The 24,940-nt window shown below is 62.0% G+C and overlaps 1 protein-coding gene and 1 long non-coding RNA gene across 5 annotated transcripts; both read right to left on the bottom strand.

Moving 5' to 3' along the window:
* On the bottom strand, positions 1–3,531 carry LOC109246689 (uncharacterized). 2 transcript variants are annotated; one of them, XR_008421104.1, is made up of 2 exons: positions 2,980–3,531; positions 1–966 (listed from the first exon to the last, which is right to left on the bottom strand). It is a non-coding gene; the product is annotated as an uncharacterized LOC109246689 (long non-coding RNA). The 2 variants fall into 2 exon arrangements; XR_008421103.1 differs by lacking the exon at positions 2,980–3,531 and adding an exon at positions 1,647–2,566.
* Positions 3,532–4,841: 1,310 nt separating this feature from the next.
* ATG2A (autophagy related 2A) lies at positions 4,842–24,678 on the bottom strand. Of its 3 annotated transcripts, none has more exons than XM_019414896.2 (41): positions 24,392–24,678; positions 22,067–22,229; positions 21,820–21,972; positions 21,559–21,661; positions 21,006–21,141; positions 20,757–20,855; positions 20,371–20,467; positions 20,118–20,282; positions 19,874–20,014; positions 19,092–19,329; positions 18,864–19,008; positions 18,675–18,767; positions 18,060–18,218; positions 17,715–17,958; positions 17,290–17,386; positions 17,001–17,160; positions 16,203–16,345; positions 15,979–16,118; positions 15,713–15,873; positions 15,123–15,273; positions 14,830–15,029; positions 14,647–14,727; positions 14,306–14,412; positions 14,124–14,216; positions 12,759–12,829; positions 12,468–12,544; positions 11,781–11,951; positions 11,498–11,624; positions 11,195–11,409; positions 10,449–10,657; positions 10,038–10,173; positions 8,600–8,806; positions 8,302–8,403; positions 8,133–8,217; positions 7,911–8,043; positions 7,752–7,824; positions 7,476–7,558; positions 7,096–7,217; positions 6,794–6,948; positions 5,599–5,751; positions 4,842–5,518 (listed from the first exon to the last, which is right to left on the bottom strand). In XM_019414896.2, the coding sequence occupies exons 1-41, from the start codon at positions 24,560–24,562 to the stop codon at positions 5,282–5,284; spliced, it is 5,796 nt and encodes a 1,931-aa protein (XP_019270441.2). In that variant the 5' UTR covers positions 24,563–24,678; the 3' UTR covers positions 4,842–5,281. The 3 variants fall into 3 exon arrangements, with proteins under 3 accessions (XP_019270441.2, XP_053755457.1, XP_019270443.2); XM_053899482.1 differs by having other exon boundaries at positions 8,600–8,713; XM_019414898.2 differs by having other exon boundaries at positions 11,787–11,951.
* Positions 24,679–24,940: the final 262 nt, after the last annotated feature.

The raw sequence follows: 24,940 nt of genomic DNA, 5'->3' as shown, positions 1-24,940 counted from the left end.
GTCGGTACTTCAGCTGGCATTTATTAAGCAGCTACTCGGCACCAGTCTCCGAGGCTACAGGAAACAAAAAGTCAGTGGCTGCTGCGGCCAGGGGTTGGTTCGCCAAGTTGGGCGGGGAATAGCCAGGCATTGGTGATGGGGACTCTAAGAGCGGTCACGTCACGGGAGCCACGGAGTGGGGGGAAAGGACCAAGCAGCAGGTGTCCCGGAGGTCTTGAGAGAAAGTGGGGGCAGGATCCAGGCAGGATGAGTGAATCCTGGACTTTGCCCTCCAGGAGTCTGGAGCCCAGGGTGTTAAGAGCACGGAGCTCTCAGCCCTGAAGGGATAAGATAAGAGGGAGCAGGGAGAGGCCCAGGGGCCCAAGGTGTGGTGGGTGGGGGGAGCAGCGGGAGGTAGTGAGGGGAGGTAGCGGGAGGGACATCTGAGCCCAGCTCGGTAAAGGTGGCGGCCCAGGGATCCGGAGCCGATGGGGCAGCAAAAAAGCCCCACTGGGATAAGAGTCATAGGGGCCAGAGAGGGTGGCTGGATGCTTGCCAGCTGCCTGGTCCTCGGGGAGAGAAGGTTCAACTACTCTCACTTTAGCAAGATGCTCCCCCCTCTGTGAGCCCCGAGTCCTCATCTCCCGAACAGGTCCATGATGGTCGCTTCGCAAGGTCGCTGAGTTGATCCCAGGTGACCGATGCATGCCAGGGCCCGGCACACAGAAAGGGCTCCAGAGCCGGCTCCTATCGTTGAGCAATTTGAACTTTATTCTTAGGTCTCTGTTTCCAATTTCGAAAAGCTTATCTTTTAGCAGCAGAAGGCTTTTAATTCAAATGCGAATGTCTCCGGGACGGGCATCGCATCGGCATCGTATGAAAGCCAAGCAGGAGCGAGGCTGTTGCGGAGACCTCCGCCAGGTCCTGCCCCCACACGGTCGCCTTCCTCCACGGCCACCACAGCTGGGCAGGCAAGTCCGGGCTGTGCTGCAGGGAGAGAGGAGAGAGCAGGCCAGTGGAGGGGAGGTGGTTCGGGGGGTCCTCGTCCTGGAGAGGCTCCGACACAGACTGGGGCCCGGAGCCCTCGGCCCCTCTTGGCCACATGGGACATTGGTGGTGCTTCCTTGGGGTGCAAGACGAAGGCTTAGGATCTGTTTGGACATCCACCGAGCACACGGGGCTGGGTGCCGGGAGCTGAGCTCACAGGTGGTGGGGAGGATGGGAACACCGGGGCGGGGGGGGGGGGGGGGGGGGAGGGGCAGTACAGTTCTCTGGGGAAGCGCAGGTTGCTGGGGGTGCCCAGGCAAGCACTGGGGATCAAGTGGGCTTCAGGAAGGCTTCCTGTAGGCAGGCAATGCTTGGGCAGAGCTTGGAACAGTTAGTAAGGGTGAACCCGGCACAAAAAAAGCAGGGAAAAGTGTTCCAGGCAGAGGGAAAAGCATGGGCAAAGCACTCAGGCATGCCACAAGCAGTCAGTACAGGTGGGGACCTAAAGCAGGGCAAGCTCACGGGAGGGAACATGGAAAGGTAGGAACGAAACAGGAAGGAGTTGGACCTGAGGGCTGCCCTGGGGTAGCAAGTCTTCCCTGCCCTCTGGACACCCCTCGTCCCACCCCTTCCCCTCCCTGCACTGCAGGTCCCGGAGGCTGACATTGAGGCGAACATACCTGTGACCTATGGAATTGGCAGCCAGAGGGGAGATGGGAACACTGGCTGTCAATTCATAGGTCAGAGCCCTGTGCACTCGGTCTCGGCAGCCTGCCGACAGCCCACTGCCCTTTGCCATCCTGGGCCTGGGAGCGCAGCCGTGGAGGTCCCTGCTGGCGTGCTCTTCCTCCTCCGTGGGTACTGGTCCCCATCCCCGATAACAGCAGCCCCACTGGAACCAGTGGGCACTTCCACATGGAGTTGCTGTTACAGAGGGTGGGAACCAACTGGAGGCCTGGACCTTGCCTGTCTGGTGTCTCCCCCTTGGGCAGAAGTCCGGGGAGGACCCGTGCCCACCCATGTGGGCCTCTTGGGTCCTCGTGGCCCCAGGTCCGTGGTCTTTTTATTGAGGCTCCTTATCATCCGGGGCCCACACCTGGAGTCTGATGCCAGCCCTTCTTCTCTGGGCGAAGTCCTGTCTCAGCCCCAGCTCGGCTCATAAAGCCGGGAGTGGCCCCGATTTATAGCTCCTGGGCAGCCTTTGCCCGCCCTGACACCCCACACCCTCTGGCCCCAAGTTCCTTGTTTCCTCCTTTCTTTCCCAACCAGAGCTGGGCCCCAGTTCCAGGTTGGGCCACCGTGGCCTCCACCCTCTGCCCTTTGCCCACCCTTCCTGCCACAGCCACAGGGCAGAGGGACAGTGAGGGATAGCTGGACATCTGTCGGTCTCCAGGGATCTCTGACCGTCCAGATTCCTGAGGATGGCCCCAGATGAGAAGCTGGAGGCAAGACTGAGAGGGGCAGGGGTGAAGTGGGGGCGGGGGACACAGAAAGTGGGAGAAGCAGATGCAGAGCCGGAGAGAACTGGAAAGGAACGGAGCAAATAGGGACAGAGGAAAGCGACAGGGGGAGAAACAGGGAACTTGAGAAGGTGCGATGTGCAAACCTGCCGACAGAATGCTAAGCACAGGGCTGTCAGCGACCACCATCTGCAAGAGCACTTAGCACCTCAGTGGCCTGAGCGCCTGCAGGGGTCTGGCAGTTGGGTGACCTTGAGCGTGTGGCCTCATCTCCTGCTGGTTCCTCCTCACTTGCAAATCAGGGCTTGTGAGACCTGTCCTGCACGCCAGCCTTGACCGCTGGAAGCCACCGTCCCTTCAACCCTTGGGTCCCACCTTGCTGTGAAGATCCGAAGGAGCTTCTGCCCGTGGTCCTGGAGCCAGCCCAGGGCTCCCAGGGGAGCAGACTTTTCTCCTGCAAAGTGTGTTCGCGCCAAACCTCCCACCCCCCAGATCCAGACAGGATCTGGCCCCAGAGGCTTCAGTGACAGGTTCCAAGGCCAGTCCTACCCACCTAGGGGACATTTTGGAGAAGAAGGGGGATCTGGGACTCTGAGCCTTGAGAGTGGACTTGGACCATTTCTCCCTTTCCTGACACTGGAGATGCCCAGAGAGGCAAAGGAGGCTGCCCGAGTTCACGGAGCGGGGCCTCTGTCCTGCCTGGCAACCTCTCCGAAGCAGCCTCCACCCTCTTGGGATGCAGTCAAGGTGGGATGGGAGGTCCCTGGGCAGGAGTCCTTTGCCTAGAAAGACAGGCCTGTGAATGAAGACACCACAGCAGGTGACACCTCCCATCATCAAAGCCCAGAAGGCCCTCCCAAAGATGCCCAGGGCAGACCAAGTGCCAGGCTTAGTGGAGGCAGCGATGCCACTGCCCGGTCAGGGGTCGGGCTCCCTCATCTCACAGGTGGAACCTGAGGCCCCGGGGCTGGAAAGGACCGGCTCAGGTCACCCAGCAGCTGCTTAGGCCCTTTCCTTCCTTCCTCAGAGGGGCTGGGAACCCTGCAAAAAGGTAGCTGGGCTCAGGAGCACCCTGGGGCAGAGGGGCTGTAGGGGTCTGACCGCCTGGACCCGCTCTTACCTCGGTGTCTGGCTGGCCCTCGGGGCACAAGGAGGAAGTGGGGACGCCCTGGGCCCAGTGCCTTTTGAGCCGTTGGCCCAGCCCCTGGCGGTGGTTAATGATTACTCTGCTGCCTGTCAATACTGATCACAAGTGTGGTTCGAAGGGCATGAAACCCTGGACTGTGCCCAGGTGGGGTGGGGCACTTCTAGGAAGCATCAGGCTGGGCCCCCATCTGTCCCTTCTGGTGGCATCAGACCCCAGCCACCCACGGCCTGTCTTCCTTCACTCCCTGCCCCCTCAGGTGACCATGGGCAGCCGAGACCCCTGGGATCCACCAGGACAAAACTTCTGCCCTGTTCATTTGGTGCCCAGACACAAAGGGGACAGCAAGGGCACAGAGGGGACTGGGGTTGGGGGGAGAACCTTTGCTCACCAAAGAGAAGTCTGCAGATGACCCTAGCAAGGTGAGGGTTCTCTAAGTCTGTGCCTCTTAGTCTGAGCCTCAGTTTCCCCACAGACCCACCTGCCTGGGGGAGCAAGGTGGGGTGGGGCATAAGATTAGCCCCTTCTTGTTCTGAAACAAGGCGTGTGTGTGCGCGCATGCATGTGTGGTGGTGGGGACAGTGGGCATTTTCCCTTCCCCATGTAGGGAAAAGCCTGTCAGGACCCCTGCTGGCCAGTGCTACCCCCCAGTGTCCTTCCCTGTCTGGTGCCCTGGAGCTGGGACCCCAGGGCAGAGGCTCCAGTCACCCGAACAGCCTTTTGCTAGGGACGCGGGAGCGGCCTCCAGAGGGCCCAGCCTTCCAGGTATGGCCTTGACTGACCCTCCTGGTCCCCGGGCAGGGATTACCGGGAGGCACCTGAGGCTCAGAGACCAAGGGCCTAGCCTCAGGCCACATGCTCAGGGTCTGCATCTCCCGGGGGCACCCCACAGCCCTACCCTTTGCAGGCCAGTGTCCTCCCAGCTCTCCCCTAATACCTGGCCCCAGGTAAGGCTGGATCCTGGGCTCTTGCAGGGATAGAGCCAAGAAACATGGTCGGGTGAGGCGGGCTCCAAGCCTTCCTCCTGCCCCCTCCGCTCCTGCCACAGCAGAAGCGGGGCCGAGTGGCGAGGAGCCCAGGGCGGAGGCAGGGCAGGCAGGGGAAGGGGTGCAGGGGTGGGCAGGTAGCTGGGGGCCAGTTTGAACCTGCTGGGCAGGTGTGGTGACCCCTGGTGGTGACATGGGAGGTGCTGGGTACAGAGGTGGGGATCTGAGTGAGAGCCAAGGTCAAGGCTGAGGCTGGGGCAGCGCAGGTACACGGGACAAGGGGGCTGGCGGTGGGCAGTTTATTCCACTTCATGCAGACACTGACCCACGCGCTCAAGGAGCTTAAAAATACATTGAACCACACAGGGTCTGTTCCCCACCTCCCCCCAGACGTAGAAAGATACTTGGCTGAGTGGGGCTGGGGTCTGAGGGTCCAAATGCCTCCTGTTCTGGGACAAGGCGGCAGTGTGGGCCCAGGTAGTAGTGGAGGCAGCGTCCTTTCTCCCCAGAGGAAAAGTGCAGAGACAGGGCTGAGGCCCCAGGCAGGGAGGCCTCATTCTCACAGCGATTGGCAGGGTGGGCCAGGCAGGGTCCTTCCAGGCCCTTCCCCCGAGGGCCCGCCCAGCTGTGGGCCGAAGATCTGGGGAGGCGCAGGGACCAAGATGCCACTGGGGCTGGCTGCGCGAGGTGGGCAGCAGTGCCCCTGGGTCCTGGGCGCCTGGCGCTCAGTCCTGGCCTTCATCCGAACGCCACTTGAGAGCGTGGTCCTTATGTGCGTCGGGAAGGATCTGGTTTCGCATCCCCCCGAGCAGGCTGGATGTGGCTTCCGTGGCTAGAATGAGGGGCTTCACCACAGTTGGGGGCAGCTGGCGGATCACGCCCCCCACGGCGCCGGTCAGCCCCTTCTGCTCGTGGCCCCGGGATGCCACATCACAGATGGTCTGAGCCGTGTCCAGGATGCCCTGTGGAAGTTGGAGGTCAGCGCGGGGGTTTGGGTGGGGAGGTGGCTGTGGGGCTGGGAGGGGGGACGGGGCCTCATCACCTCTCGAACTGTGTCATAGGCCTTGGCCACACCCTCCCGGAGGTCGGCGGGCTGGTGGCCCTTTCGTAGCCTCCTGACGGAGCGCTTGTCCTGCAGGGAGCGGGGGATGGGTGCCGCAGGGGACAGGATGTCATACACCGTCTCAGCTGTGGCCTAGAGGAACACGGAGGGCACCGGATGAGGACACCTGGCCGGGGCACACACGTCCGGCCCCGAGGCCCCCGAGCCAGCCCCAGAGGACCGTGCCGGACCCTTGGCCAGCCCAGGGAGCCGCCGCACTCTTGTCTCCCTCCATAGCTGTGCTTTATGGTGCCGCTCCTGGGGCCCTGCTGATGCTTCCACGACTCAGGTCAAGGGGCTTCAGGTGGGCACATGCCTCCTGAGGGGATTCGCCCAACGTCCTCTGGACCCCAAACCCTCCTCGTGTGGACCATCTGTGTGCCCTTGCCCCATTTGTGAGGTGCCACACAGGCAGCTTTCTTGAGACTGAGTGCACCGTCTCTCCTACCCTGCACCTTGCCCTGCCTTGTCCGCTGCAGAGGCAGCTCTGGCAGAGCACTCGCTTCCCCCCTGCTCACCCCCACCGAGTCCCCTCTACCTTCCGAAGCTGGCTCCTCTGTTCCTTTTGCCCCCTCACTTCTCACCCAGTCTCTTCACCTGTGCCTCTGGGGCCTCTCTGGGACCTGCTAATCCTTCCAGCCTCCTCTCTAGAGATCTTGCCCCCTGCCCGCAGGGGGCTGGGCTTGCAGATCCCAGAAAGCACTGAGCTCCCCGACAAGGGCGTGTCCGTCCTAGTCCCTCTACCAGAGTTCACGGCACTGACCTACAGCTGCTCACAGGACAATGCCCTGGTGTCCCTGGGATCTGTCTGGGCCTAGCAAAATGCAGGGCCTGAATGAGTGAGGGCCGGTCTGTGCCTCAGATTTTCCGTCTGTAAACAGGGTCACACCCCCTGCCCTCCTGTTCAAGAGGTGGCCACGAACAGACACCAGTGGGCTGTAGAGCCTGGAGGGCACTCACCCTCCAGCGTGGGAGCTGTGTGGGCCCCAAGTTGGTCACTGGGCCTCTCTCATCCATGACTGTGTCTCATGAGACCACACACCCAAGACTATCCTCAGTAGAAATCTGGGGATGGGTCAGGTGCTGTGGAGCACCCTCCCTGCCCTACTTGGCCTGGAACCATGTGCCCACTCACCTGGATAGCCTGCACCAGCCGGTTGCTGAGTTCCAGGGCGGCGGAAGCTGTGGAGGAGCCAAAGGAGGCAGCCCCCCGCTGCAGCCCCCGCATGAGGCGCCCATCCTTTCTGTACTGCTCGATGGGCAGCCAGAGCAGGTCCCGGAACCCTTGGACTGCAGGGACAGGGTTGTCAGAGAAGCTCAGGGCTGCGCTGCCCACACAAGCCCTGACTTCAGACCTCCTCTACCTATCCCTGAGGCAGCTTCCAGGCTGCCCAAGAGTAAGAGCAGTTTCCAGAGCCCCCATAGTCAGCCACTCACAGAGCTGGACAACTGAGTGCATGGGGCCTACGCCCCCCAGCAGGCCAGGAAGCTGGTTCTTGCGGATGTCCTGCAGCCACTCGTTGAGAGCATAGCCTAGCACCTTGTCCACACCCAGGAGCCTGGGAAGGGGAGGGGAGAGGAGAGGTAGAGCCACACATTGAGGGGTCATGGGACCAGGAACTGAGGTACCCCAATGCTCTCTATAGCACCCCCCGGAGGATTGTGGAGGATGATGGTCCCCATTATACAGAGTGAAACTGAAGGCCCGGAGGGGTGATGAGTTGGCCAAGGCCACACAACCAGTCAGAAACAGAGCAGAGGGAAGCTAGAGGACCTTGGAGAGAGGCCAGTGGTGCTGCAGGGCAAGGAGGGCTCACCCGTGTCGGCAACAAAGCCGCTTCAGCTTCAGCTCAGAGCAGTTGAGCTGGGCCAGGCCAATGAGGAGGCCAGCGAAAGTGCCCTGGGGACGGAGAAGGGATTGGGGTTTATGCGATTGGGCACAGGGGCCTGCCCAGCCCACGGCAGCCACTGAAGGCCGACTCAGCAGCTGATGTCGCCTGGATGCAAGCCCCGGCCCCCTAGGCCACACCTGGGCAGGATGGGGACGAGCGGGATGGGCCCACACAGCCAGCCTGCCTGACAGCCCTACTTACCACCTGGTCCATGGTGACGTGCTTGCCATGGTAATCTAACCAGATAGGCACCTCAGACGTGAAGCGGAACTCCCTGGGTGGGGAACGGGGAGAGGGGCCTTTGGTCACTGACCCGGCCCTCTGCGGCCTGGGCTGGGACCCCCCAGCCTGCAGCCCCACCTGAAGTAGATAGGCTGCTGCTCGGCAGAGGAGCGGTGTCCGCTGCCTGTGGTCTCCCGGGAGCCAGGCGTCTCTGTGTCCTCAGCCTGGCCTTCCTGGAGGCTGCTGGGCTGGACTCGGGTCTCAGGGCGAGCTAGGGTGGGGGGCACAGATTGGGGATGGGCCTGGGGATGGCCGGGAGGTGGGAGGCCCGGACCCTCCCCTCCCAGCTTAGCCTCTCACCCTCAGTGGACGTCTCCACCGAAACCATAGGATTGATGCCAGCCGCCAGGCTGGTGAAGAAGTCCTTGAGGAAGAGCAGGGCGTCCTGCAGGGGAAGGTGCAGGTCAGGCGCCCAGGCCCGGAGGCAGCGGGGCTCACCTCCAGCTCTACCCCCATCTGACCTCCTCACCTGGTCCACGTTGAGCCGCAGGGGCATCAGCGAGACACGGAGACAGCACTCGGGCCCACCCAGGTTGGTCGTGGGGGCCACGTGCAGCGCTTTGATGGTGAGCTGGGGGCAGAGGGCAAGCTCTGGGTGCCCGCGGGGCCTCGGGTCCCTGCCCCCACCCCGTGCCCAGCCGGCCCGGCATCGGCGCATGCTGTCGCCGCAGCTGAGCCCGCCCGAGCCCCAGCGTTCTCCCAAACAGGCCGGTGCGTGCGTGCGCACACGGCTCTGCCCAGCGTGGACGGCGGGGTGGGGCCTGTACCATGTTGGAGTGGGCGCGACGTGGCATCCGCTCACTCGTGTGCAGGTACAGGAACTTGTTGATCTGGGAGGAGGCGAGCCGGTCTCGGACCTCAAGCTCCTGAACAATGAACACCTGGCGGGACAGTGGCCGCTCCTCTAGCTCCTGGCCGGGGGCCGCGGGGCCGGGGGCCGGCTCCGCTGGGTACACCTCGTGCTGGAAGCTTACCTGAGGGGTGGGTGGAGGCCTGAGCCACGCAGGCAGGGCCCCTGTCTCTCGGCCACCCTTCTTGCCCCCAGCACCCCCCTCCGCCCCCCACCCGGCTGCCTCCCTGTCGCTGTCCCACAGGCATTTCAAACTCCTCTTAACACACTGAACTCCTCCCCTGAATCTACCTGCTCCCGTTCCCTTCCTGTCGCCTGTCACCTGTCTGTCACCAAGTGCCCACACTGCGCCCCCACCTCTCCGTCACCGAGGCCATCAGGCTTGCTTCCTTAGAACATCTCTCCAGTCCCTCCGCACCTGTGTCCTGTCCACCGCCTTCGGCTCATCTTGGAACTGCTGTCCCCTCTCCCCTGGACAGCCCCTCCTGGTGGTGCCCCCAGCCCCTTCTCCACACGACAGGGCTCTTCACAAAGCACACGCCTGCTCACCTTGCGCCCTGGCCTCGCCCTCCAAAGCCTGCCCTCCACCCTTGCTCCCGATGTGCCAGCCCCACGACAGCCCCGTGTGCTCACTCAATGGGCGGCACCTCTACCTGCACAATCTCTCAGGTTAGCCTGGCCACCCACCCAACTTGTTCTTCCCCAGCAAAATTTCTCCAGAATCCGACCATCATCATGGGCTCTACAGCGGCCACCCCGTGCAGCCACTGTCTCCTGCTGAGGGTGCCTTACTCCAGTAAACACCCAAGCCGTCCCGTGGTCTGTGGGGCCTGCGAGCCTGGTTGCCAGCTGGACGCACGGCCTCCACCGCCCTCCTCCCGGCCTGGCCGCAGCCTGCTGGCCTCCTTGCCGCTCTGGACACACCAGGGAGGCTCCTGGCTGGCAGCCTTCGTGCCGTGCTCTCTGCCCGAAAACCTCTTCCTGCTCCCTTCCTCAGGGCTTCGTGCAAACGGCACCTTCTCGAGAACACGGCTGGCCCCCCTCCCCAGCGCTCCCCGTGCCCCTCCCTGGTTCACCTTCCCCAAACGTTCACCACGTTCCACACCATATAGATCCGTGGCTCCTTTCACTACCACACAAGTGACAGGAAGGGAGGGGTGCTGTCTGCTCTGCCTGTCGCGACACCCAACATCTAGAACAGCACGTAGCGTGCAGCACGGCAGCCGCTCGGTGACTCAGTGCGTGACGGGGGACCCTGAGGTAAGTTGCCACGAAGGGCTGGCTGAGGGGCAGGGACAGGATAGCCTGCCCTGTCCCCCACCCCGGCGGCTTTCTGCACTCTGCCCCCAGCTCACCTTGCTGAGCTGGATCTCCATGAGGACGTGGTGCTGCCTCCCACTGCCCCCCTGCGTCCGCCAAGAGTTCTGGGGCCGGTTGGGGCCAGAGCAGCGAGAAGGGGAGCCCCTGGAGCTCACGAAGCCGCCTCTTGCCCTGGAAAGACGGAGAGGGGACAAACGCACTCAGGGGAACCCCTTCCCTTGCCCCTTCCCCTGAGTGGGCCCTTCAGCCAGGGACGGGAGACACTCTCCAGCTCGGCCCTGGGAGGTGGGTGCAGGGCAAGGAAGGAAGAACGGAGGCCACCGAGGCAAGGATCCTGCTCGAGGTTATCAGTGGCTGAAGGTCAGAGCTGAACCCCAGCCCGGGCCCCATCTCCTAAGTGGGTGGGCCCCATGGCCATAGCTGCCACCTACACCCATCCTTCTCACCTGTGGCCAGGGTGGGGGCCAAAGTCTCGGCCTCCATAGAGGTGCCAGACGAGGGAGACCTCACGTAGCACCACACGGCTGCTGGGCACAGGGAAGTGGGCAGGGGCCCGGAGCAGGTCTGTGCTGCCCAGCGGCCGTGAGAAGTACCCGTCCTGCACGGTGATGGGGCCCGGATGCAGCTGTGTCACCACGGGCTCCCCATCTCGGGGCTACAGGGAGAAGGCCAAGTGAACACGTGTGTACAGATTCTTTCCTCAGTCCAGACCACCCTCTCGCGATTTCGTCCCCATCCTCACATTTCCCTCCCTGTTTTGGACAAAAGATGACTCCCCTGGGCCACCATCCCCAGAAGCTGTGTCAGAGTGCTCTTTCCCGGGTGGGGGCTAAGTGCCCCTTGTTCTTGCCAGGCCTGTCTCTCTGGGCCCTGGGTCTTGCTTACACATGACATTCACATTGGCTCCCGGGGGCCAGCAGATCCGTACCTTTGCAGCCAAATGGTTTTCCACCCCCTTCTTGCTAATCGCCCTCCCTCTTCTCGATGTCCTATGTCCCATCCCTCTGTCCTGGATGCCATTCTTCCTTCCTCTGGAAAAATCCTTCAGAGCCCAGAGCCAGAGCCCACCACCACCCCACCGCCCCCAGCCCTGCCACAGACCCAGCCTCCCCGGGAGCTCTAGAAGCACGCTGAAGGGAGCCACTCTCTCCCACCAGTTCCTGGCCCCGCCCAGCCTTCCCCACCAACACACCGGGATGCCCAGACCAGGAGCGTCAAGGATGCAGAACTCGTCACTGTCCAGAGTGTCTCCATCTCCCTCCTCTTCCTTTGCATCTTCTTTGGCCTCTGAGCAGGACCCCAAGCTGCCAGTAGGGGTCACAACAGGGGGCGAGTGGGGCTGGGCCCCACTCCGCTCACCGGGGAACAGGTAGACTGACACGGGCGAGGCCTGAGGGAGGGGGCCACCTGTGGAGAGAGAGTCCAGTTTGGGGGGTGCGATGCCTGATTTGGGCGCCTGATTGCGTCCCCCGGCCCCAAAGCGCTCCCATCCCACCTGAAGGCTGGGTCAGCTCCCGCAGGCTGCGCTCGGTGTCCAAGAGGGCGTCGGCCAGGTCCCGCTGGTTGATCAGGGCTGTCTCCACTGGGGGGCAGGAGGGCAGGGAGGCAGGGCTCTCGGAGAGCTGGGCCAGGCAGGGGAGGAGGGATGAACGAATGACCGGAAGGAGGCACGCCTGCTCCTCCGAAGCCAGCACCCCACCCCCACCCCCACCCCGAGGGGGCCACGGCAGGGGCAGGGGCCTGGCGGAGTTCTAGTGGCCTGCAGGGCCAGGCCTCACCTGTACCTTCTGGCCGGCGATCTCCGTGGGGCTGGGGGGCCGGGGAGGGGGGTGTAGGTCGCCCTCATTCATTACGTACTGGAGCAGGTTCACCAGCAGGGCGCAGGAGTCCGCGCAGCTGTGCACGTGCACCACGTTGTTGGAGCAGCGCAGTTCGAACAGCGGCTGGCTCTGGGGGGCGGGGCGCCGTCAGCCCAGGCTCCACACCCACCTGCCCAGGGTCCATCCCTCCACACGGCCCGCTGCCCGGCAACCCCGCTGAGCAAACTGAGCCCGAGACTAAAAGGGGCTTCGCTCGGGGCCACCCAAGGCAGCAGGGGTGCTCCCGGCTTGCCGATGTTCCCGTGTCCGTCCTCAATCCCTCGCCTCAAGCTGGGGAGGTGGGGCCGATTATCTCCATTTTACAGAGGAGGAAACGGGGCCCCCCAAACGCCGTCTGACTCTCAAGGCCCCTTTTCTGCTCTGGCTACAGCTGCCTTCTGGTGGTGGGGTTCCCAGTTTGAGACACGCACGGTGGGCCTGGCCCTTTCCGGGAGGGCCGATAAACAGAGCCCGGCACTGAAGGGCAGGCAGTGACCATAACCCCAGCCCAGGCCCAGGTAGCAGAAGGGAAGAGACGGCCGCGAGGGAAACGGTGATCGGCCTTTGCGACTGCTCTGGCTCCGGGCCACCCCGGGCAACACTCACCAGTTTGCCCTCGGTGCTCCCCTTCCAGGTTTTAATCACAAGCTCCAAGAGGTCGACATCCAACACACAGACGTAATCTGAAGCAGAAAGTAAGAGAAGTTCCAGTGGCTTCTTCACACCCAGCGCCTGGCCCACCCCCACAGGGGAGAACGTGGGGCTCATCCGAGTGCGGCCCTGGCGGGCATGCTAAGGGCCCAGCTAGCAGCTAGGCGAGGACATCTGGCTGCTCTGGGTGTGGCCGGGGGCTGGGGTCCCTCGGAGGGGAGGGAGCCCCGTCCAGGCCCTGCCCACCTCGCTGCAGATCCGGGGTCTCCACCTCACACTTGTCGGACAGGTACAGGGCCGAGTCGTCGAGGATGAACCTGGTGGGGAACAGGGCTGAGAAGGGCCCAGGAGCCGCTGCAGACTGCAGCTCCATGGGAGCCACAGGGCTGGGGCTCCTAGAGATGGGCAAGGGGCACCCACAGGGGGTCCCAAGCCCACAAGAAGCCAGCGCTGGGTCCTCTTCGGCCTCAGTGTTCTTGTCTGTACCGTGGGGAGACTGGGCCTGTCTCCTGAGCCGAAGGCCCGAAATAGCACAAGCTTGCTTAGGTCACATGGCACTTAGGGCTCTCCAAGTACTTCCTGCTCCTCCCCCTCACCTCACAGTGGCCCCGGGAGGGACGTGTCCTGCGTCCCCCCCCTCCCCCCCAGCCCTCCGGCATTCATTGTTCTTTCAAAATATGTTCTTATTTTATTCTTATTTGCGTAGGCTCCATACCCAGTGTGGAGCCCGATGCAGGACTTGAATTCCTGACCCTGAGATGAAGACCTGAGCTGAGATCAAGAGTCAGATGCTTAACCAACTGAGCCACCCAGGTGCCCCAAAATAAGTTATTTTAATGGCAACGTAGCACAACCTCCTTTTGAGACCTCTCAAAACGTGGAAAGAAAAAAGAAATGATCTCTATTCACATTCCCTGATCCCAAATTCTGAGAAAAGCGCCTATACATTTCTTTCATCCTTTCTGTGAAGCCACAGACACGGATACACATAACCCCTCATAAGCCTTGACGTAGGTTTTTTCAGTCCATGCTGCATTAAGGGATTTTCCATATTTTTCAAGGTCATTCTTTGACTTGACTTCAATAGCTGGGCAACCCATGTTTACTGACTCAGGTTATAATCTGGGGGTATTTAGATTATTTCTAGGTTTCAACTGTTTTATTTCTTTATTGTGAAGTAGGCTTCGCACCCAGCATGGAGCCTAATGCAAGGCTTGAACTCACAACCCTGAGATCGATACCTGAGCTGATATCAAGAGTAGGATGCTTCACCGACTAAGCCACCCAGGTGCCCCTGAACTGTTTTGAACTATACTCCAGAGACATCACATTCCACCTGTTTTTCTTATAGATCCTTAGGACAACCACCTAAGTGAGACTGTCACGTTAGAGAGCACAAATGCTTTTAAGGCTCTGATTCAGAGGTTCAATTGTCCTCCGGGAAGGCGGAACCAATTCTCATTCCCGAGGGAGGGATCATCACCCTAATGTACAGAGAGGCTCAAAGACCGGCCCGAGGACACACAGCAGAAAGGCAGGACCCAGGGGAGTAGCAGCTGCAGCCCAGTTTGGAGTGGGATGGAAAGTGAGCTGGGTGGGGGTGGCGCATACCTGAGTAGGAAGGTGGAAGTGTCCATGATGATGTTGCTGGAGAGCGTGAAGGTCTCAGCGGTGACAAGGACGCGCACAGGGAGGTAGAGGGGCCTGGGGGTCACACGCGGGCTAGAGTAGGCTCCTGACACATGAGAGCCTGCGCCCCCGCCCCTGGCTCTTGGCCCACCCAGCCTGGGTACCTGTAGTCCACGGCGCAGGAGAACAGGTGAGTGTGTAGGACAGTAATGACTGTTGGGGGCAGGTAACCCAGCACTGGGTCATCAAGCACATCTAAGAACTCCAACAGCTTTGGGGACCAGGACAGGAGTTGTGAGGACAAGGGGCCTCTTCCTTCCTCTAAGCAACCCCCACCCCCACCACCCCAGCACGGCTCCCCACCTGCTGCCCGTCACCTGTCAGCTGCCACCATACCCCTTGCCCAGGGGCTTCGCCTGGAAGTCAGCTCTGGCCCAGCCCAGACCCCTCATACTGGCCTCCCCGCTGGTCCAGAGACCTGCCCGCCTGTACCACTCTCACTCACCTGGGCGTGCCAACTCTGCTCCGGTAAGGCCACGAAGTGGCGCAGGGTGGCTCTGTGGAGCCTCAGTGTTACCAGGAACTCCTGGAGGTGGGGCACAGTCAGCATGGTGGGGCCAGCCCGCCAGGCACCAGAGAGGCAGTCGTCCCAGCCAAGCGGGTGGACCGGGAGCGGGCACCATCGTACCTTGACGTTCTTGTGGGGGTCCAGGTGGATGCGCACAGCAGTGGACAGCATGTGGGGGCCCCGGCCCTGGCCCGTGTGGCCCGAGGCTCCCCGCTCGGTCACGCCTTCCTCTGACGGGTAGATGGCTGGGGCCAGCTGGGCCGGAGGAGCAAAGCTGGGCGGCTCCAGGCGACTGGGCAGCAGGCGGTCAGCCACAGCCGCTGGGGAGGAAGCCGGTGAGCCCCCTGCCAAGCTGGCTGGCCGTCCCCTCCACCCGGGGCCCGGTCCCTCCTGAAAGCCCCCTCCCCTCACACCTCGGTGATAGAGCTTCGCCTTCTCGGCTTCCAGGCAGAAGTAGCCGAGGCCTGGCTGGCCCCGGTACTGGGAGACACTGAAGATGGTGCCTTGCTCCACGTCCAACACCAGTTCCCCGTGTGAGGTCTCCAGCCTCCTCCCAACCTCATCCTGCAGGCAAAGCACGTGGCTTGGCCCCACCAGGGCACTCAGTAGCCCCTAGGCCCCTGGCAGGGGAGGGGGCCCTGGAGCCCCAGCCCGCCGAGGACCAGCCCCAGCTCTACCCAGATTCTGCTAAAGGTCTGGAGCAACACTTGCCTGTTTTGCCAGAAGGGGAGTCATCCCCGCCCTCCCCGCCATCCAGCACGAGACAGCACCCATCTGGAGCCCTAGCGTGGCACCTTGCATACAACGGGCGCTAATGGGGTGTGATGGGATAGGTGGGTCGCGGGTGGGTGCTGCTAGCTGGATGGGCCACTCTCGGCCCCACTGGGGCTTTTTCCCCCAGATTCCCCAACTGCTCAGACAGGTCTTGCTCTCCTGCCAGTGGTGGGTGGGGAGCTCTGGAGTCGGGGGGGGGGGGGGCTCACCTCCCCAGGGCTGCCCTCACCTTGGTCTCACAAAGGGCTGTGATCCGACCTTTCAGCACCGTCACCAGTGTAGAGAAGGTACTCTGGGAGCGAGGACCTGGGGACTCAGGGGCAGGGGGCTGGGGGGCGCCTGACGCCCCTACTGAGAAGAAGTGGGCATCCTCCTCATCCGAGTCAGAGTCTGGGGTGAGATCAAAGAGCCAAGTGGGAAGGAGACCTGGGAGGGCTGCCCCAGCCCTACCCAGCTCTGGGGACCTTGGGACCCGTGCCAGGGCATCCCTCCTACCCAGCTTGAAGGCCGATTTGCACATCTTGAAGTTGGCATGCCAGCAGCCTGAGGGGCCGGGGAAGCCAGGGGGATGAGCAGTGGGGTCAGGGGTGGGAAGCAGGTCCGCAGGCTCCCACATGAGTAGGTCGTTGTTGATCCTGAGACAAGTGGACGGACAGCAGCAGTGAGGGTGGCCCAGCCCGGCCCCTCCCCATACTCCCCCTACTCGCCTGAGTCACCACCTGTTATAGAGGCTCTCATAGGCCTCCTTGCTGGGCAGGAAGATATGGGCACTGGGCAGGACCACTTCAAGGCTGCAGCGCGATAGTGCCAGGGCCCGGCTCTGGAAGGTTTTCATCTCCTCGGGGTCTCCGGGAATCACCATCTAGTCAGGGGAGTGGGGAAAGGCATCTGAGAGATGTCAGGGTCTGCCGCTGGCTCGGGAATCAGACTCTGGTCTGCACGCTGACTTCCTATCATTCGTTCATTCTCATGCACTGATGGGAGCCCTTCTCTGCTGGGAGGTAGGACAGCCATCTCGGGAGAAGCGCTGGCAGCATGCCAAATCTGCTTGGAGGGCCTCATATATGTTAACTCCTTTATCTTCATGATAGGCCTACCACACAGGTCATGGCACCCACTTTCAAGATAAGGAAACTCATCTGAGTATAAGTCTCTAAGAGATTAGACCAGTTCTAAGATGACAAAGCTAGAGTGGCAGAGCCTAGATTCAAACCCACTTTAGCCCAGAGACCAGGCCCTTAACTGTCTCTCACTCAAATCTCATCACCTTCAGAGAAAAGGATCCCGAGGTCCCTGTCGAGAGACAAGGTCCTGATCTTCCCAGCGAAGGACCTGCCCCCACCAGCGTCCTCACCCTTAGGCCCCATGAGCTGGGGTGCTTCGGACTCCCCACTGATCAAAGACGATGGAAGCGATGCCACTCTTGCTGCTGCTGGGTCACATCACCTGGTGCCCTAAGTGATCCTGTCCTCCCGGCCCACAGCCACCAAGTGGCTCCCTTGGGTTTGGGGCCTCACCTCCTCTGTCTCGTACATGGTCCTCTTGGAGGAAAACGGCGAGGGCTCAGGTTCCCGCAGCTCACATGGACTCTCAGCCGACAGCTCCAGCTCCTCTCCCTTCTCGGGGGTCACCTCCCACTGTGCACTGCTGAGCTGGGGGTTCAGGGTCACCACCACCCTGCCAGGGCACAGGCCTGTCACCGGGCTGCAAGTCTCCCTTAGCCCCTGGTCCCTGCCCCCTCCAGCTTCCTGCTGCCCTCAGGAGCAAAGCACTCCTCTCCTGTCTGCCCTTTGAGCCCCCACTTACTGGGGCAGGAAGTATTTGTGCCCAGGGCTCTTGGGATCCAGGGCTTTGGAGACCCGCAGGCAGGGGATGGGTGGCTTCTCTCCGTCTTCGTAGGTGCCTGCGAGGATAAAGAGGAGGGGTGGCCATTGCTGCCTTTCCCCATTTCTTCCCCAGTGTCAGGTGGGGTTAGCGGGGGCCCGGAGCCTCCATCGTGGTGCCTGCGCCCTCCCTCACACCCATGGCCGGCAGCAGTCCAGTGATGAAGGGTCCACTCTGCACACTCTCAGAGGAGCCTGAAGACAGGTAATGCTGGCATCTCACAGAGCTGGTGAGGCCTTGGGCCCCAGTCCATCCCAACTGTGTCTCAGTCCCTTCTGTAGCCCCGGGCCCCCCTCTCCCAGAGGCCTGAGGCCCTGCCCTGGGTATTGTCCTCTGGGGGCTCTCACCGTGAAGGTCGGAGCAGGTAAGTTCCAGGCGGGTGGGGATGGGCGGACCAGGACCACTGCTCAACTCTGACCGGAACTGGGGCTCACTCAGCTCCAGCCGCAGCTGCTCAGCCCGCACAGCTCGGCCTGCCCAGGGGTCCCGCTCGGGCCGCAGGTCAGCAATGGGGAAGCGCAGCCGCAGCGTGGCCTGGGGTGCTGACAACCGCACCACTGTCTGCTGCTCGGCAGCCGGTGGGGGTTCCGTCTGCGGGACGAGGGGGGTGATCAGAGCTGCCAGAGGCCCCAGCACTATGGCTGTGAGCTAGAGGGTCCGTGCCGGCCCCCTGCCCCAGCTGGGTATCTTACCAGGAGGCCAGCAGGTGGTTCGGGAGGGGGTATGGTGGCCAGGCGCAGCAGGGCAGCAAGCCGGTCCAGGGCCCCCAGCTCCACATCTGCCTGGAAGTCAGCTAGGTCCAGGGCCAGTTCTGAGTGGCAATGGCAGGCGGCTGGGCGCCGGGGTCGGCTCTGAGGGTGAAGGTGTTCAGGTCAGCGAGGGCTGTGGGGTAGGTAAGGGCAGGATGGGAAGGGACCCCCTTGAGCAAAAGCAAAACGCAGAGGCCGCCTGGCTGGTGTGGAGAAAAGCTTGCACAGGGGACAAAGCTAGGAAGGGAGAGGGAGACCCTCACCACATTGCCTGACAAAGAGGACCATGTTTGTTTAATATAAGCCATCCAATATTCAAAACGGGCAGGGGTTGCCAAGATGAGCCAGGGAAGGGGCAACCAGGCCAAAGGGTACATGTGTAGGGCCCAGACGTCGTCTTCAAGGGCTCCCAGATGGGGAGGTGTGCTCTAGCTGGAGCACAGGCAAGGGGGCTGGAGGGTGGGAGCAGGCAGCCACCAGGGGAGGCTGGGGGATGGGGTGGGGTCAAGGTACCACGGAAACAGCCAAGGGCCCTTAGGCACGGGCTGGGGGGGTTACCTTGGACACACGGCGTAGAGTCTGCGTGTGACGCAGGTGGGCACAGGGCCGAGCTGAGGCCTGGGAACCCAGGCTGCCGGGGAAGCTCAGGATCTGGGATGGGACACAGGAGGCAAGAGTCAGGCGGGGCCTCCAGATCCACCTGAACCTGCGGGCCCTCCCACATCCCCACTCGCTCTCGGCCCTCACCTCCGTGTACTCAGGCTCGAAAGCGCCCCTGGGCCACAGACACTCCAGCACCTCGAGCTGCCCGAAGTGCACCTGTGTGCTGGTAGTCCGCCGGCCCCTGCCTGTCCGCAGCTCCCAGGACAGCTGCACAGCTGTACCCGTTAGCCTGCGAGGAAGAAGCTGGGCATCAGAGGTTGGGCTCGGGGGGCTCGGGGAGTCTCTCCTTGGGCCCCTGCCTCAGGCTTGTACCGGACGTGGCTACAGGGACAGGCCCTCTGGAAGCGCGGTCGGAGATGGTGGAAGTCACGGGAGCCGAAGGGCCCATCCTTGGTGGCATCAAACTCCGAAAAAAAGTGGGTGCTGAGGTCAGGTGGTCCAGAAGATGGGGCAGATGTCTGAAGCAAGGTCAGGGTCATGCCCCCCAGGGTCATCTTTAGCAGCGAGTCAGGGCGCAGGGTGTCCGGGAGGGGTGTGGGGGCCGTCTTGCCTGAGAGGAGAGAGGTTTTACCAGGGACTTCCCAGAGCTCACGGGCACCCCAGGTAAAGTGATGGTCAGATGCTGGGCCAGGGGCTGGGAGAAGCCCTGGCCCAGATGGACTATGACTCTGGCACGGCGCCTGGCCGGGCAGGGGCGACACAGAGCCTCATCATGCCAGAAACTGAGCCCAAGCTCAATTCAACCCTCTCAAGGAGCTGGAAGGACTACAGGTGATAAGGCACTCAGTCCAGCGCCTGACACACATGATCTCTCGACAAACACCGGTCAATACGTATAGCTCGGCAAGGTTAGATCTTATTACACCCTTTCTATGGAAGGGGAAACGGAGTCTCCAAGAATGTAAATGCTTTGCCCAAGATCACTGACTCTGACACCTAGCCCTCTATCTATTGTGTCACCAGCCTCCCGAGCATCCCCAGGGAACCAAGTCACCCACGCGGACGGCTAAGCATCAGTGGAGGCCTCCTGCACCCACGTGACATCACAGGGGCACTGAGGCCTCTTCCAGCTGTTTTGCCCCAGGAGCACTCACCAGTTGGGTGGGCATGAGCAGACAGCCGGCGGGGGGCCATGTCGCTGTGCACAGAAGATCCTAGGTCTACGTCGGAGAGGGACAGCTCGGAGAGGGCTGAGGCCACACTGCTTGTGAGGCCCGCCATGGAGAAGAAGAGGTCTGTGGGGCAGGACAGGGGAGGTTAGGGAAAGCCACACTTGGTCCCCACTCCTGCACCCATGCTCGCTGCCCAGACAAATGCCAAGTGTGACCCCACACCCACCAGTGTTGTCCAGGTTGACAAGAGGGCTGGCAAGGGGTTCTGGGCTGAGGGGCTCAGCCACAGCCCCTGCCCGAAGCTGCTCGTTCAGGTCCTGCTCAATCAGCCACAGGTCTTCGGCACCTAGCGGGCGGCTCTTGTTCAGCTTATCCACCAGGCCCTCGGGGTCTAAGGAGGAGGACAGTTGTTTCTGTCAGCCCGGCCTGGCTGGCCCCTCCCCAGACATCCGTTCCCCTGGAGCGCCCAGAGGCCTCACCTGCAAGGCTCATGGCACTGAACAGTTCTTGAAGCCGCTGGAGCTGCTGAGGGGTCAGGAGCAGGTGCAGGGAGCCCAGCTGTCCAGACACCTCCAGCTGGGGCCAGAAGGGGCCAGAGGAGACAACCATGGAGCCTACATCTGCCACCTAGGCCCTCTGAGAGCCACCACTCACCTGCCCTCACCCAGAGGACGTAGGATGCCAGTTGCCAGGCTAAGCTGTCACCAGCTAGTTCTGGAACCCCGGCCACAACTTGACCACTGAGCCTGTTTCTCTCATTGCTAAGAAGGCAGTAACTTCCCCCGCTCAATGACCCTGCTTTGCACTGCTGAGGAGTATTCTGAAATGGAGCCCATTCCATCCTCCACAGGGGCTTGGGACCCACCTTGGGGCCTGGGAAGGCCTCATTCTGCTTCAATTTCATTGTCAACTCCATATACCCTGAGCAGCTGCCAATCTGCAAGGGGGGTTTCGGGGGTTCCTCCTGGAGGCAAGAGGATACAGGAGGGAACGGGTTGAACATTTGAGGTCAGAGACGGTCAGAAGGAATGGGGGGAACGGTCAGTGGGGGCAGATGGGAGAGAAGACAGGGATCAGAAGGAGAAAGAAACTGTGGGGATCAGAGTCAGCCCACCTGTGGGGGGAGCTCCTCGAAGTGTAGGCGGACCCCCGCCAGCTGCAACAGCTTGTGCAGGAAGGCAGGGGGCTGGTGCACGTCCACTGGGGGGGCCTGGCTTGGGTCCCGCACTGCCTCGTCACAGTACTCCAGTCTGGGGAGTGGAGGATGAGCCCTTGCCCCAGCCACCTCAGGCTGGCGCCCCTCTCCGAACACAGCACTTTGTTCTAGGTGTCTGGGGTCAGAGTCTGGACAGCAGAGCTTCCCCACCAGAGCCAGGCCATCCTGGACCTCCATGGCCGGCCCTTCTTCCTCAGACGCTGGTGTGTAACCTGCTCCTTAGGGCCCCAGCCACTCTGGGCCTGTGTCACCCTGGCCCTCGGGCCCCATTCCAGGCTCACGATATGGTCCTCCCACCACCATAGCCACCACCAGGACCACCCAAAATTCGCCCTGCTACCTCTCAGGAGCCCAGGCTGGGGTTAGGGGCAGGGGCACCGCCAAGGCCATGCGGCAGCCCCTCACTCCCCCTCCTCTTCGCACCAGAACACCCCGCTTGGCATGCCCCTACCTCTGCACGTGGACTTCCACCGCCACGCCATGCTCCCCGTCACCCGGTGAGTGTTCCACCCTCACCACAGTGTCCAGGAAGGTCACCTTGATCCTTCGTAGCACTGAGGGGCAGAAAGGGGTCTCAGGCCAGGTAGAGCCGCAAGGGAGCAGGCAGAGTTTCCCCACTGGGGCGGCGGAGTGGCCATCCCACTGTCTAGGGCCCCTGTTTTGTGGGCTACAGGGGGGCAGGGAGCAGGGTGGCCATGGGAGGCCTACTTACCAGTCTCAATGGTCTGGGCAAACATTTCCAGTCCCTCCAGGGGCTGTGGTGGCTCAGAGGGCTCGGGCAGCCCATCCCGAAGGCACTCCTGAGCCAGCTGTAGGCTCGTGGTCATGCATGAGGCCCAGCTCTGTGAGTCAGCAGCCCCTGGCCCTGTGAGTAGGCAGAGGGTCTCAGAAGAGGTGCCCAGGCCTACTCCTACCACTTGTTCCCCAGCCCCCTGCCCCTAGCCTTGCCCAGCCCTCACCTGGGCCCTGGCGGGGCTGCAGAGTGAGCTGGAGGCCTGACACACGCACGGTGCAGTGGTCGGTGAGCAGCGCAGCCCAAGGCACGGCCACCTCGATAGAGCCCACAAAGCCTTCCACCAGCTCCAAGGGTGATTCTATGGACTCCAGCACTTCGTTCACAGACTGGGAGCAGGGAAGGGACAGATCCGGCTCAGGGAAACCTCCAAATGTGGCTGTCTCCCTGGCTGCAGCACTCCTGGTGGGCTGCCGCGACCTTCGAGAGCTCCCTCGCTCTCCCTGCCCCCTCCCTACCTCCCACCCACTGCCCCTGTGCTACCTATAAACTGCTGCTATCGCTCTAGCTGATCCCTACTGTTGGCCCATCCAAACGTGGTCCATCCTTTAAACCAGAGGAGGGGGAGCTGAAGGATGAGAAGGAGGAAGCCAGGCAGAGGGGATGGAAGGTGGTATGTTCCAGGCACGGGAATAGCACGTGCAAAGGCACAGCGGAGTGCAGCAGCACCCATGTTCTCTCTGGATCAGTGTGGAGTTCAAGGGGAGTGTACACGAGAGGCTGGCAGAGGGCCGAGCTGAGCCGGAGGGGACCCCTGCCCAACTTCAAACATTTGGTGTAGCTGTACCTCTCTGAGGTATGAGGCTGAGAACCCCTGGTTACAAATGGGGAAATAGCACCGTTGCCAGTCTGGGAGCTTCTTGAAGGCAGGAACTCACCTGCCTGCTTCACGTGACCCCAGGTAGTGTGTGGTACCACCCAGAGAGGATCCCAGTAACGCTTGTTGGATCAGTGAGTAAACAAACACATGGCAGAACTAGAAGACTCATAGAGGTCAAGCTGAAATTCCTTACCCAGAGATCCATAGATGGGAAACTGAAGCCTAGAGAGAAGGGCCTAGTTTAACCACTCAGTGTGGGGTGAGGACTGTGACTGAAGTGTCTCTCCTCACCCCATCCCAGGATCCCCAGGCACTCAGCTTCTTCTGGGGTCTTCAAGGCAGGAGCGGCAGGCAGAGCAGCTTGGAGGAGGGGCTGGCTATGGGGAAAGCACCTGCTTTCCAAGGGACAACTCCTGAGGCCAGCCCAGAAAGCATCCTAGCTAGGAGCCATTTCAATCTCCACCAAGAGGGCAGGGCAGGGCTGGGCAGGGTGGGAGTGTTTTCTGGGACTGGAAGTAGGAAGAGGCAGCCTAGAGGTCTTGGCCATTTCTTTCAGGCCAGCCTAAGAGGCTGAAGTCAGAGGTCAGAAAAGGCCTCCTCCACTAGGATTCACAGGCAAGAAGCTATCGGGAAGTGTCCCCAGCTCTGGGCTCAGGAGTTTCCCCTTACCTTACATTTGCCCAGGGAGGCCTGCCTACCCCTAAAGCTCAGCTCTTCCTGGCCCACGTTGCATTTAGGCCAGGCACTCTGTCGGCCCAGCCAGAAAACTGAGAAGCCCCTGCCCCATGCCCACCCCTGCGGCTCTGGACTGGAGGGCTGACCCAGTGCCAGTCCCGGGCTGATGCCTCTAATTGGTGGCTTCTTTGCAACTTCCCAGTTCAGCTGAGTTGTGAGTCACTGCCTCTCACCGCCCCCAGCCTCAGGCCTCTGACCCAGACCTTCTTCCTCCCGCCTCCCCAGCATCTCCCTTGGCCTCCTCCCGGCTTGAAGCCCAACCCCTCCATTTTTCCTCAGGGACTCTCTGGCAGGTGGGGACGGATGCTAACTCCCAAGCCCCTCCCCAAACGCTACTGGGTCCATCCCACTCTCCCCAAAGCAGGAAGTAGGCAGGGGCGGCAGTCGCCAGTCACACGAGGTGTTGATCAACACCGGCGCTGACGCGGTTGTTGACATCCACGTCCGGAGGCGGGAACCCCACCCACTTGGCCCAGGATCTTAGGGTCAGGAGGTCAGAGCACCTTTCCCACAGGTGCTCTCGGCAGGACTCCGGACCCCTACCAGCTTTCCCTGACCAGCTGCAAGGCCCCAACTCTGTCACTGCCCTGGCCCGGTCCTATTAGAGCCCCCTAGTTGCTCCGCTCCCTCCTCACCTTCTCCTTAGCCCCTGAGAACCACGCTTCCCAACTCAGGCCCCAAACTCGATGTGCTTATTCTGGCATTCTTCAGACAAGTGACATCCCCCTCCCCAGCCTCAGTTTCTCCTACTGTGGAGGCAGGGACCCAGTCCTACCCAGCTTCTGGCTCTGGAAGCGATCAGTCGCCTGGAAAGGGCCTGACTCCCATGGCCTCTCCACGCCGTATGCCCGGTCCCCAGCCCACCCTTCAGTCAGAATCCTTAGGTCGTTGCGGCGCCCCCCGCCCCCTTTCGCGAGCTCGGGCCTGGTTCCTCACCCAGATCTCCAAGTGGATATCCCGCAGGGCAACGCTGCCCTTGTACAAATCGAGGCTGAGCTGGTCCAGGCTGAGGTGCTCCTGGAAGAAGTGACCCAAGTAGTGGTGCAGCAAGTAGCGGCATACCCGCTCTTTTACACAGTTCGACCATGGCCACAGCCATCGTGACATCTCGGAGACCGTCGGGCCCGGGCCGCCTGCGCTCGCCACCCGCCGGCGATGCCTGTCGGGCTTCGCTGTTCACTAGAGCCCCCGGCTCTCCCCGCCGCTTCTCTCAGCGCCAGGCCGCGCCCCCCGGACCCTCAGCCACGCCCCCCACGCTCAATGCCATTCGCCGTTGTAAAGGGCGAGGCTTGCTGATTGGCCGCGGGGGGCGGAGTCTTCGAGCACGAAAAAGGGACTGGGCTCTCCGCACGACACAGTGCTCCTAATCCTGATTTACGCTTGCGTAAAACTTCTCGGTGGGAGGACCTTTAACCTCCCTTCTACGGGCTCTGGGAAGGCTGTTGCAGGAGGTACCAGCCCCGCAGAAGAATGCGCATGTGCCGA

The sequence above is a fragment of the Panthera pardus genome, unplaced genomic scaffold, assembly GCF_024362965.1.
Source record: "Panthera pardus isolate Hobbes unplaced genomic scaffold, ASM2436296v1 HiC_scaffold_12, whole genome shotgun sequence".
In the NCBI taxonomy this organism is placed as follows: Eukaryota; Metazoa; Chordata; class Mammalia; order Carnivora; family Felidae; genus Panthera; species Panthera pardus.
The sequence above is the reverse complement of the archived record's forward strand: the minus strand, read 5'-3'. Positions and strand labels throughout refer to the sequence as shown.